This window comes from Peromyscus maniculatus, chromosome 1 (assembly GCF_049852395.1).
Source record: "Peromyscus maniculatus bairdii isolate BWxNUB_F1_BW_parent chromosome 1, HU_Pman_BW_mat_3.1, whole genome shotgun sequence".
NCBI classification, from domain to species: Eukaryota; Metazoa; Chordata; class Mammalia; order Rodentia; family Cricetidae; genus Peromyscus; species Peromyscus maniculatus.
In genome coordinates, this window is record NC_134852.1 from 77,558,583 (window position 1) to 77,572,581 (window position 13,999).

The window sequence follows — 13,999 nt, forward strand, 5'->3', positions numbered from 1 at the left end:
GTCCCATCACTGGTCCTCCTCTCTTTTCCTCCCTTCTTCCCAGCTGCCCTGAGGTAAACAGCTTTGCTTCCCCAGGCCTTCTTTAGCAGGATCCTCTACCTCGTCACAACAAGAAGCAAGGAGGGAGAAAGGCAGCCTATCGTGTGTGTGTGTGTGTGTGTGTGTGTGTGTGTGTGTGTGTGTGTCTGTGTGTGTGTGTGTGTGTGTTTGTGTGTCTGTGTGTGTGTGTGTCTGTGTCTGTGTGTCTCTGCGAGTGTCCCACCGGGTGGAGCAGGGCTGCTTACCTGAGCATGGAGTGTTTGTCTCACGTCCACCCCTCCAGGTTCTGTCTCACAGAATGGATCCCACGTTAGGGATGCACTTAACAAATACTTCCTCCTTTCTAGCCTCCAAACAGCGTTCCTCAGAGCTCACGTTTCTAATTTTGGCAATATACAGTTTATCTATCTTCCTTTTTTCTAGATCCTTCCTTTTATGGACTTATCATGCAGACCATACCATCTGCAAATAGAGGACAGTTTTAATTTTCCTTCACATCTGCACATGCTTCATTTAGCGTCTTCATCTTATTTTCCTGGCTTGACCATCAAGTGGTCTACTGGAGAATACTCTATTGATTATAATTATTCTTTTTCATTTCAGAGGAGAGCATGAGTGCAGTCTCCCACTATCACAAATTATATGGTCAAGTTTTCTACATTTGGGGAAATTGCAGGGCACAGGCATCTCGAGCAGGGGTTCTCAACCTGTGGGTCATGACCCCCCCGGCAAACCTCTGTCTCCAAAAATATTTACATTATGATTCGTAACAATAGCAAAATTACAGTTATGAAGTAGCAACAAAATAATTTTCTGGTTGGGGGTCACCACAGCATGAGCAACTGTTTTAAAGGGTCACAGCTTTAGGAAGCTTGAGAACCACTGCTCTAGAGTCAACAGATTAAGTCTTGCCCTGGGAAACTGTTTTTAATGACTATGGCATCTCCCTTGCCAGATGAGTATTAATTATAATTATTCTTAAGTAGAAATTCCAGAATTATATTGAGAATAACATCCTTGCCTTGTTCCTCATCTTACGGGACACTGGTGTGTGTAAGTGAGTCTGTGTGTAAGTATGTGCACACGTGAGTGCAGGTACCTGTGGAACCAACAAAAGAGAAAGTGAGCACAGAGGTTGTGAGCTGCCTGGTAGGGGCATTGGGAACCAAACTTTCTCCTAGAGCAATACAAGTTCTTAACCACTGAGCCATCTCTCCAGACCCAGTTCAATGTGTTTTAGATTCCCATCTTTAACCCACGGATTACTCAGGAGTATGTTGCTGGCTTCCAAGTGTTTGGAGATTTTTCTCATTACCTCTTGCTATTGACTTCTGTTTTAATCCACTGAAGACAGAGAATGCAGTATGCATTATTTCAATTACTTGGAAGTGCGTTGAGGTTTATTTCATGGCCCATGACATGGTCTATCTTGGCTTGTGTTCTGTGGACATTGAAAATAGTGTGCATTCTGTGCTGTTGGGTGTAGTGCTTTTGGTAACGTCAGATCCTGTTAGGGGTGGTGGCCTTGCAGTTTTCTGTAACCTTGAGATTCTCTGTTTGATTGGTCTATCATTTGTTGAGACGATGCCAAAACTCCTACAACCATGTCGAAATATCTCGTTCTTTAAGATAGATCATTGCTTTTGTGTAATCCAGTGCATTAAAGACTGAAGATTGCTGTCTTCGGGATCCAGTCCTTTGTCATTAGTTACTAAGCCTCCCCGCCTATGATAACTCTCCTGGCTCTGCAGTTGACTTTATCTGATATTAACATAGCCACTCCTGCTTTCTCTTGCTTAATGTTTGCATGGTCTGTATTTTTCCTTCCAATTACTTTCAGAACACATACACACATACACAGAGATACATACACACATACACATACAGAGATAAACACACGCATACACACATATACATACAGAGAGATACACACACACATACACACATATCATTGTACTTAAAGTGAGTCTCTCACAGACAATATCCATTTTCTTATTCTTTTCTAAAATCCTAACTGGAACTAAGTATGGACTTAGGTCATTTGTATTTAATATAATTATTTAGATGTTAAAGTGTAAGTCTGCCATGTGATTTTGTTTGTTTTTGTTTTACTCTCATTTTTGGTTTTTTTATATCCCTTGATATATTTTGAATTTCATTTTTATTAAGTTATAGAATTTTTAATATAGTTGTATGTATAGTTTTAATATTTATTTTGAGACAGTGTCTCACCATGTAGCCCTGGCTGGCCTGGAACTCTCTACACAGGTCGTTTTGAAGATCTGCCTGCTTCCTCCTCCCAAGAGCTGAGATTAAAGGCACGCAGCACCGTGCCCAGTTATATGTAGTAAATGGTTGCTTCAGCTATTGCATTATCGATATGTAACTTACACAAATATGCTGTTTTCAGTGTTTTATCTGTTTGAGTGACGTATTAAAATCTGACATTCATTAGGTAATTGTTTTGCTTTTAAAAATTCCCCCTCTCTGTATTAAGAGCTGTATTAGGCGAGGTTACACGCTTTCCTTCAGGTACTTACAGAACTGGAGATGAAGAAACAATCTACTTTGTGTACTTGTGTTTTGGTCTCACCACGTTCTGGTTCCTGTTTACCCAGCATTCCTCATCCTGTTATTCACTGTTTTTAGCTGTTCCATTAGGGAAGCCGTCCAGACACTGGCTCTCTTTTGCTTTCCCCTATTCCAGATGTATAGATGTATTTATTTTCTCTTCGTTCTTGGAAGGTATTTTCCAGCTTATGGGACTGTAGGTGGACACTTTTTCTTCTTCTCTTCAGCACTGGGTGCCACTTCCTCTCGGTCCATGGTGTCTGGTGATGTCATCTGGACTGCTTTTCCCCCTAAGGCAACAGCTTTCGCTGGCTGCTTTCAGTATTTTTTTTTTTTTTTTTTTGTTTTCATGATAGTTTGAGTGTGATGTGTGCGGAGCACGGGTCGCTGAGTTCTACCCTGTTGGGGAACCTCTGGATTCTTCACTCTGTTTGGTAGTGTCTTCTCTTGGCGGGAGTTTTTAGTTTCCTTAACTACACTCCAGTGTGTTTCCTTCTTGACTGAGGACATGAGTTCAGCTAAAATCCTCATGTGCCTCTGAGGTTCTGTTCTCTCTCTCTCTCTCTCTCTCTCTCTCTCTCTCTCTCTCTCTCTCTCTCTCTCTCTCTCTGTCTCTCTCTGTCTCCTTTCTCTCTCTCTGTCTCTCTCTGTCTCCTCTCTCTCTCTCTCTCTCTCTCTCTCTCTCTCTCTCTCTCTCTCTCTCTCTCTCTCTCTCTCTCTCTCTTGTCTCCCCCCTCCCTCCCTTCGCTCCCTCCGTGGCCTCAGATCATCAGGGTACAGATTCCTTCTTTTGCCTCCTCTATGTTAGAGTTGAGTCTGCCTACAGAAGAAAACTTCAGCTCGTATATTTTAGAGGCTCTAAAATTTCCATGTAATCCGCCTCTCGTTTCTCCGCAGACGCGTCTGCCTGGGAGACGCCTAGTGTTTCCTTACTTCTGCTGTGTTTGCTCACTGGAGTGTTCTGTCTGCTTTCCAGTCTTGTCAGAGCTCAACCATCTGACCCATGCAGCTGCTGGCACTGGTTACGGCCTTTTGTTTGTGTGATGTTTTTCTGCTTCCCAAGGAGAGTTTGTTTATTAGGATCTGGTGATGAGTGGGAATGTATTTTAGGATTGGGATCTTATTTGAGTCTTGGCCTTGGACTCTTGTTAGCTCTGGTCGGTGAAGAGTGGTACAGATTCATCACTTCCTGGTGGGATGGAAAACCAGGAACTAAGAATTAGATGGCACCCGTGGAATGGACTCCTGGTTCCTGTTGGGCAGGAAGGTCTCCTTGCTCACTGGGTCTCCAGTGGGAGCAGGGGGGGGGGTTATTACATTACCACCTAATGCCAATTAGCTCTCCAGCTCTCCACAGCCTTCTTGGATGCCTGGGGCAGCTTTTCACAGCCTGGCAGGTTAGTCTCTCCACCCGACCTTGGTTGGAGAGTGGTGGGCATGGAACTGTGGGCACAGCTGTGGCCCGGCTGGGTGTTGCCCATAAACTGTCTTTTCATGGTGCCCTGGCCTGGTCCTCTGGCTGCCTCAACAGCCCTGGAGCTTCTTTATATCAGTTTGTGTCTGGGTTGCCAGCTTCTTCATATTAGCCTGGGATGTAAAAAAGGTGAAAAGGACCCCCAGTACTGCAACGCCATGTTTTTCTTGAGCTCTGAACTCACTAGCAGTCTTTTCTCTCCAGTTGCAAAATGTTCTTTGCTGTGTATGGGATGTCCAGATTTCTCAGGTGCACACAGAGGGGAGTGTTGAAAGGCACACCTGATTGCTCTTCCATTTGATTTTAAGGATGATTTCTTTTTATATTTTATATGCACTAGTGTTTTGCCTGTGTGATACCTGCATCCAGTCCCCTTCTTAATAGGAGCAGAAGTGACCCACTTGTTTACTGGAGTTACACTGGAGAGCTTTCCAAATCACTCTGGGACATTTTCTGACACATGGGGGTATTCTTCACAGCAGCCTATGGCCTGGGGTCACTGAGGATCACATAGCTTTTTCATCCTGTGGACTGAACAGTCAGGCCATTTCCCACACACAGGTGTGGCCCTTTGTCACGTATACGGTGAATTCAAATGTCCTGTCAATGATGCTCATTGTCCCCCAATCTCTTACTTTGCTGAGAGCAGGCTAGAAGTTCAAAATAGAATCATTTCTAACTTTTAATTAAATATAGATGGATTAAGCCTATGCTAACCAAAGTAAAACATAAAAAAAAGAAATCTGTAAAGGTAAAGGGGGGAAAAAAAGAACAAAACTAAGCATATCCCTAATATATACCAACACTCCCTCTTCTGGGTCTCCAAGTATTGATGAAGTGTTTCCATGGTAACATCTGACTCTTATCCCCTTTGAGCTATTGGTGTATGTGTGGGGGGGTATTTTGGACTTGCTTTTTAGCAAACAGTTTGGTGTATGTTCTAAAACTTTAAATATCATGTATGAAAATGTGAAAGTGAAACTCATTATTTTATACTAATGTGCTAACAAAAAACTGTTCATATCTATACTTTCCATTTGGCATAGCTATGCTAAGAAAATAGCCTTCCAATAAGAAAATGACTAGGCAAAAAATTCCATACAGCATTATTGGTAAGAAATTTGAAATAATCCAAAAATCCAATCAAGAGGCATGGATTAAGTTTAAATTATGTTCTCCCTACCATATGGAATATTATGCAGTCATTAATGGTGATGCTCAAAATGAATTTACAGTTCTTGATATAATAGAAGCAAAGAAGAAAGTATATGCAAAACTATAATCTGTATTTATATTACATACATAATACATTATATATTATCAGAAATGGCAACACTCCTCCCAGACCAGTGGGCCAGAAGAAAACACATTGAGACACAGAAGAGGGAGTGTTGGTATATATTAGGGATATGCTTAGCTTTTGTTCTTTTTTTCCCCCTTTACGTTTACAGATTTCTTTTCTTTCATGTTGAGTACATGCTGTTCTTATAACAGAAGAAAGTGTAAGATCAGTAGATAAATTCTGCAGAAGATATTGGTTCTTTAAATTTAAATGAATCTATTCACATCCGTCCACGATCTGACATGGAAGGTGATGGTGTGATACTGCTGAAGAGACCAGAAAGGAAGGCCAGGCACACGCTCACGTGCTAAGCGAAGGATTCTCGAACACTGGAGTCCCATGAAGACTCTGGTAATGAGAGGATAATCCACAGGCTGGGGGTGCAGTTCAGTCAGCCGAGCACTTGACTAGAATGCACCAAGTATCTAACCCATTCTCAGCATCTTAAAACTGCATGGGATCTTGCTCTGTAGACCAGGCTGGCCTCGAACTCACAGAGATCCGCCTGCCTCTGCCTCCCGAGTGCTGGGATTAAAAGCTACACAGAGAAACCCTGTCTTGAGAAAAACAAACAAACAAAACAAAACAAAAAAACAGCAAAAAACTGCATGGGAGTGCATGCCTGTAGTCCTAGTCCAGAGGTGGAGGCAGGAGAATTAGAAATTTGGGGTCAGCTTTGGCTACCTAGTGAGTTAGAAGCCAGCCTGGGATACCGTACTCGTGTGTGTTGGGATAGTTACAGAAGGATGATTCAGTGCGTAAAGTGGAAATGTGAGGACCTGGGTTTGGATACCCAGTACTCATGTCATTGCTGCATGTTTATAACCTTAGTTCTAGAGGTGTGGAGTCCGGAAGACTCTGGAGGTTTGCTGGACAGCCTAGTCCAGCTGAGATAACAAGCCTAGAGTTAGTGAGGAGAAACTGTAACAAAAACTATGGTGGAGGGGCTGGAGAGATGGCTCAGGGGTTAAGAGCATTTGCTGCTATTGCAGAGGATCCAGGTTCAGTAGATTCTCAACATCCACATCAAGGTTCACAACCGTCCATAATTCCAGTTCCAGGGGAATCCAAGGAATTACGCCCTCTCTGGCTTCCTTGAGCACTGCAAGCACATGGTGTTTCTTACATACATTGCAGGCAAAACACATAAAGTAAAGGTAAATAAATCTTAAAAAATAAGGTAGGGAGCGATAGAGACGACACCATGCGTCGGCCTCAGGCTTCCACGTGCACACACAGGCAAGTGCACACACACACACACCTATCACACACAGTCTCACACATGATCAGAATAGCAACTCTGGGCCGGCATGCCCCCTACCTTCTCCTGCGGGGATTCAGTCTCCTCACATGCCTCTCTGAGCAGGTCACGGGCCCGGGAGAAGTTTCTCTGCTTGTATGCGGTGTGGATGTCTTCCATGCTGGGGGAGCGCACCGAGGAACTGCCACCTGGTGCAGAGAGTTTGCTGCCCATGTCTTCGGCACCTGCATGGGAGGACACGATGGTGTCACTGTGCTGGTGACCTCTGGGTTGTCATTGGAGGTGACACCCCATGGCATGACCGTGGGGGGTGAAGAAAGATAAAGTCCTGAAATGCCCCCGTCAGCACGTTCCCGCTTCTCTGGGGGACGTGCAGCCATTTTGGAAGACATTGACTGGGACAGTGAGAAGTTTAGCACAGCCTGGTGATGGCTACAGACGACCGACTGCCAACTGGAGTTGCTCCAGTGCCCTGGGCAACGGGAGGCAGGCAGCACTCTGCTGAGAGAGCTGATGGTCCCAGGCAAAAGGCTCCACTGTTGTGTCCCTCTGAGGGGAAGGAGCAGCTAAGACCGAGGGTGTGGAATCTACAGAAGATCAAGTGATTTAGGATTGGTAATCCTTGCCTCTGCACTAACATGCCACCCTAGTATCTCCATCAATCCTTTGAAACTCTGGACCTCTAGACATTCTTGGACCAGGTATATGACTGACCCACTCTGTCTCTAAGAGGCCTGGTGACCCGGCTGTTCTAGTTATCTGAATCGTGGCTTCCGGTAGACATAGTCCTGTTCTCTATAAGGCGTGCTAACCTGTCCTGGGCAGAGGAGGGGATGTGGGATGCTCTGGCCTGCTGAGCATCTGGTGCTGCTTGGGAGGAGAGGAGGAGCCTGCAGGGGGCTGTGGCATTGTCGAGGACTTGCGTGGGTACTTATGGAGCAGCTGGACACAGCTGGGCACCGCACTGGGTGGAGAGAGACCAGTGAAGGAGATCACTGCCCTCCATCAGAGTCCTGCTCCAGAGCAAGGGTTAATGCAGAGGTCCACCAGGTTCCAAAGGCTGGCCAACAGGCTTTGGAAGGTCCCTGAGCATTTTAAAGTTCTGCACAAAACTGTTTCTCTGTGTGTGCACATTTTTTTCTGGAAAAAAAATTCGAGGTCCCAGTGACATGTCCAAAGGGGTTTGGAAATGAAAGTGAAAGCTTTCTCTCTACAGATGTTATAGAAAAGGCTGTATGTAGCCAATGAGGAGGTAAGTTCTGAATTGTGTTGAGTGACGGGAGAAATAAGGTGAGGATTCTGTGATTCACGGCTAGGTTTGCACAGTGGGAGGGATCCTGTGATGGCAGGTGGGGCTGGAGAGTTGGGGATCTGGGGCCCCGGTCCCCTCCTCATTCTCTCTGTGCTCCCTCTCAATCCACGAGTTGAGCATTTTGGTTCAGGATGCGCTACCACATCACAAACTGAATGCAGTGGGGCCAACTTGTCTTGGACCAGAAGGATGAGCTAAAAATAACACTTTTCTCTTTAATGTTGGTTATCTCAGGTATTTTGTTATTGTGGAGGGAAACTAGCTACCTAACAAAGCACAAAAATTATGTGCTTAGAAATAAATTTCACAAAAGATGAGTAAAATCTGAACTCTGGAAAAAAAAACATTGCCAAGAAAATGAAGATTTGTACAGCCAGAAAGACCTCCCATGTCCCATGTTGATGGGTTTGAGAATAAACACCAGGAAGGTGCCAGTCCTCATGAATTTAGGCACAGATTCAATTTCAGTCCAACTATAATCCCGGTTGGATTTTTTTCACCTCATAGAATTACATCAGATTCTCAAGCTTGTATGGAAAACTTGAAGAACCTAAAATAGTTAAAGCAATCTTGAACGAGGGAATGGAGGATTTACATTACCTGATTCCAAAACTCACCATTAGGCTGCCATAAGCGGGCAATTTGATACCAGTATAGACAGCCCCAGAGGGCAGAACTGAGTTAAGAAATAGACTCATGGGGCTGGGGAGACGGCTCAGATTCCCACACAAGCGTGAGAACCTGAGTTCAGATCCCCAGCACCCGAGTGAAACCCGGGAGCAGTGGGCACAGTCTGCTCCATGCATGCTGGGGGAACGGAGTCAGCTCGCTGCAGCCAACTTAGCTGAATCCATGAGAGCTGAGTCCAGTGAGCGAGACCTTCTCAAAAAGTATTGTAGAAGGGCTACGAGAGGCTCAGTGGTTAGTGCGCTTGTGGGGCAGGGATGGGGACCACAGTTTGGACCCCCAGAGCCCACACAAATGTTAGGAGGGTGGCAGCCCTCTTGAAAATTCAGGCTTGGAAGGCAGAGATGGGATCCCCAGAGCAAGCTGGCAAGTGAGACCAGCCATATCAGTCAGCTCGGGGTTTGACAGAGATCCCACTGCAATGAAGAACGCAGAAAGGCAATCAAGGAAGGTTCCCAACATCAGCCTCAGGCCTCCACATGTGAACATGCACACACACACACCACACACAAAATTAAAAAAAAGAAAATGGAGAGTCATCATGGAAGTCATCTGATTTTGAGCTCAGGCCAACACACACACAACACACACATATACATATAACACACCACAACACAAACATCACACATACACACCACACACACACACATACATATAACACACACACAATACAAACACTACACACACACCATACACATACATCACATTCACCACATACACACACACATACATATAACACAAACACCACACACACAACACAAACACCACATACATACACATCACACACATACATATAACACACACAACACACACACATATATAACACAAACACCACACACACACATATACCACACACACCACACATACATCTAACACACATACCACACACACAAAGAACATACACATCACATACACATATATATAACACAAACACCATACATACAAACATACCACATACATACAAACACACCACACTACACACACACACCTACCACATACACACACATACATATAACACAAATACCACACACATACACCTCTCACACACCACACAATGCATATATCTAAAACATATACCATATACATACAAACAATATACATACCATATACACATACATATAACACAAACATCACACATACACCACGTACACATACCACACATACCACACAGATAGCATACACACACCACACATATGCACACATATACTGCACATACCACACACACTACACATATACCACGCACATACACACACACACACACACACACACACACACACACACACACACACGAACACATACATATAACAGTCACGCAAAGACTCATCTAATTAACTTTTGACAGGGGTGCCAGAACAACACAGTGGAGTAAGGTGTTCAGCAGACGGTCCCAGCACATCTGGGTACCCTCATCGCTTGGGTTGCAGACATGGCTTGGCAGTTAAGAGCATTTGCTGCTCTTCCTGAGGACCCAGGTTGGGTTCCCAGCACCCACATGGCAGCTCACACCTGTCTGTAACTCAGTCCCAGGGACCTGACCTCTTCAGGACTCTGTAGGCACTACACACCCATTTTGCACACATACATGCAGGCAAAACCACTTAAATGTATAAAATCAAAACAAAGATGCTTGTCTTTCAGTGTACACAAAAGTTAACCTGAGGTGGATCATGGACCTAAAATATAGAGGCTAAAACTATAAAGCTCCTAGGAAAATGTGTAGACTACCTTCAGGACTTTGGAGGAAGGCAGGTCCCTCCTGGTGCTTGGATCTGACGGGACTTTAAGGAACGGTAGCAGAAATGGCAGCAGGACATCATTACTGCAACATGGGGAAGCTAGAAAGGGCTGAGCCTCTGGGGAGGTCTAGGTCATGAGGGGGAGGTGGCTGTCACGCTTTGAGATGTGATGGCCTGCTCCCGCACACACGGGACTGCCTGGCGCTCACCAGAAGGTCCCCTCCTCTGCTAAGCCAGCGTGGGCTCACACAGGTCCTTGAGTCTCCAGAACTGTGACCCACACAGCCGTCCTTTGTCAAGGGGCCTGCGTCATCTACGTCATCACAGTGGCGAAAAGATCACTGATACAGAGGGTCCCAGGAAACGGTGACTGTGAAGGAAAACTGCTAAGTTACAATTCACTAAAGGGCTTAGAAGTGATGAAAAATTGTTAAATCAGACTTTGTCCAAACTTTAACATTATGCTCATCAAAGGCATCTTTTAAAGGAGCAGGCAGATTCTAGTCTGGAGTACAATATTGTAGGGCATATCTGAAGATGAATGGTGTATAGATTACCACAAAGAATATAAAATACATAGCATGGTAACAAAAAGATAAACAACACCATTACAAACAGTCAAGGATTTGAACACTGGAAGACAGCCAAAAAAACCTCAATACCATTGCTCATCAGCGAAATGCAAAAGCCACAGCATTGCCCGATACAGTCCCACCAGAGCGCTATACTTTAAAAAGACGTGAGCTCCCAGGGTGCTCAGGCCTGATGGGTTGGAATGTAAAATGTATAAATTACATTATGGACAGCTCTGGTGGCCTCTCTGAAAACTGAACACACACTGACCTATGATCTACCAGTTCCATTCTTGATTTTTACCCAGAGGCGGTATGTCCAAAAAAGTTAAAAATGCTCATCAAAGTGGCAGCTATAATCCTCCAAGCTTCAAGTAGCCCAGTTTGTTTATTTGTTGAATAAACAAACTGTGGGGCCATAACTACTCGATAATAAAAAGGAATGAACTATCGATCATTCTGATGGCTGACAGGAATCTCAAAAACAAAATGCTGAGAAAATCAAACCTTGCAAAGTGATGCTATTTCTATGATGTACTAATCTTGGTTGGGCGAGGGCATGAGGACACTGCTTTGTGCTGATGGCTCCAGATCTGGATGGAGTTTGCATTTCATGGGTGCTGCATTTGCTAAAATTTATCAAAAGTCCATTTAAGATATGTGCATTACCCTTTGTGGACATTTTATCTAAAAAGCTGTTATAAATGTCATGTGCTCATGTTAGTAGTTAAGGGTGAAGTGTATAGATGTTGGCAACTCACTTTCAAATAATTAGAAATGGGACGGGCCCATGCCAGACTCTAGGTGGTAGGTGTATAGGTGTACATTGTTCAGTTCCTTCGGTATTACTGTATGTTGGGAATTTTTCACAACAATTTGTTGGGGCAAAGGAGGCTCATAGTGTCAGACTCTACACGCAGGGCCCACCAGCTGACATATGATATGAGCTTCCTTACCGACACAGAAAAACCAAACCTGCTCCGCAGAAGCCAAGGCAAGCTGCTTACAAAGCCACAGTCCTTAGTCTCATCCAGGGTCTTTACAACACACCCTGAGCTGGGATCTGACCAAGGCAATTGTTCTGAAAAGTCCATGAAGGGTCTATCAGCATACATGACTGACGGCATCCCTAACACGTGTGGATAGCTAGGTCTGAGGGGGAGATCTCTAGCTTCTGTTTTTGGAAAGACAAGAAAGCTTTGCACGTATGTGGCCACACGGTGTGACTATGGCAGCTTCTCTCTCCAACACACAGGGCGGTCCCCATCAATTATTCACAGACTGTGACCACAGGTGGCCGAGAGTGCTGGTGGGGGAAGGGCCATTAGCAGGGGTGAGAAGGAGGGGCAATCACTCTGGTGCCTCCATCAGAACGGGTGCTTCATCATGTCATAGCTCATCTTTCGGAATTAAACAAGCAGCGGCTGGCTATTTCATAAACTGTGCCTGTGCACCTTTGCCTTGTTAGGAACATAAAGGCAGTCAGATCTCAAAGTGAAGTCAAGGGGCACCGTGAAGGTCCTCTATCTATATAGGTCTATAGCACACCGGAAAGAGTGCTTTGATTTTAATCATGCCGGTGTGCACAGACTAACAGATGTCAGGGGGATCCGGAACTGCCCTGTTCTCTTCCCATTCCTCAGTGGTGGTTTTTCAGCTCGGTCCCTAATCTCCTTAAGTTGTATGAACTCCCCACGTGCACTCTCATGGACCTTGTGAGCTGGGGCGCTGGCCTAATCAGATGGGGGGCAGAGTACTAATGCATGTACGCACACGACTTGCTGCCAATCCCGTGCAGCTTCCAGAAATAACGAACACGGTGGTTAACACTAATTCATACTGAAAGAAAAAATGAGATTCCAACAACAAGCATTAGGATGGATCGTGAGAGATGAACAGGAGAGCTAGAGGAGGTTTTCTAAATTGTTCTCCAGGCTTCTTGTGTTGGAATGGCATGGCTGTTTAATTTTAAATGTCAGAGAAATTACATGTACTCTATGAACAGGAAGCCAGTGAGGGGGAAAATAAGTAACACAGGAACACCTCATGTTAAAGATAGAAGTCCTGCCTTACCATGAGCAGACACCTTTTTTTTTTTTTACAGGTAAAGATTTTCATGGAATTTCTATTGCTCAAATCCAAGACACTACAGTTCTGTATCTGTGAATTGGTTACTTTGACACAAAGTTTAAAAAATAGTTGAGATTGTTTAGATATTTTATCTATTTATTCAGATATTTATACTTATCACCTTTCTTAAAATAACACTGTTCTTTTCCACAGTAAAAACCACACAGATGAATGTATTCTTCATATACACTTGAAAGTCATATGAAAACATAGAGACTTCCTAAATGGATTCTAATTCAACAGAACATGAATGTCTCAAGGAGCAAGAACTAGCATGAAACTAGAATACTGAAGAGTTTGGCTTCATATATTAAAAATCCTTCTGTCTCTTTAGTAAGACTTTATTTTCCTAAATAGCAATGATCTTCTCCAACATGCACAACTATAAACAAGCACGTCATTAGCATTTAACGCAAATGAATGCGCCTACCCAGGTACTGAATGCGCCTACCCAGATATGCAGAGAGAGAGAAGGATAAACTGACCATCTCCTCTAAGAAGCACTTGGCTGCTGCTTCCTGTCAGGTTCTAGGAGAGTCCATTAGAAGTGGGAACAAGTGGGGGAAGAATAGAGATGTGTACCTGGCAAGACTTACAGACACGGCCCACGTGGAGCTACCCAGGAGTACAAAAGGAAACATTTAAGGTAAGCTCTGAGCTTGTGGGCACATGCGTTCCTACCAGCCAATACCCTGAATGCTCCAGACATGGGTGGTACATTCAAGTTCATTGTGTGAAGAACTATTGGCTAAAAGAAGTGAAATATTTTAAAACCCATAGAAAGAGAACATCATTTGTCTTTCGATACTCACTTTCAACTTCAACAATCTACTTACACTTTCAGACTCACACAGTATTTCACATCCTCTGCCCCA

The 13,999-nt window shown here is 44.3% G+C and overlaps 1 protein-coding gene across 2 annotated transcripts in view; it reads right to left on the reverse strand.

Annotated features, from left to right (window-relative positions):
• Lrrk1 (leucine rich repeat kinase 1) overlaps positions 1–13,999 on the reverse strand; it is a 136,728-nt gene that overhangs the window by 88,820 nt on the left and 33,909 nt on the right. For both annotated transcript variants that reach the window (XM_076544529.1, XM_076544520.1), the window contains one exon: positions 6,748–6,911. In XM_076544529.1, the coding sequence (XP_076400644.1) occupies positions 6,748–6,911 (164 nt within the window). The remainder of the gene's footprint in view (positions 1–6,747; positions 6,912–13,999) is intronic.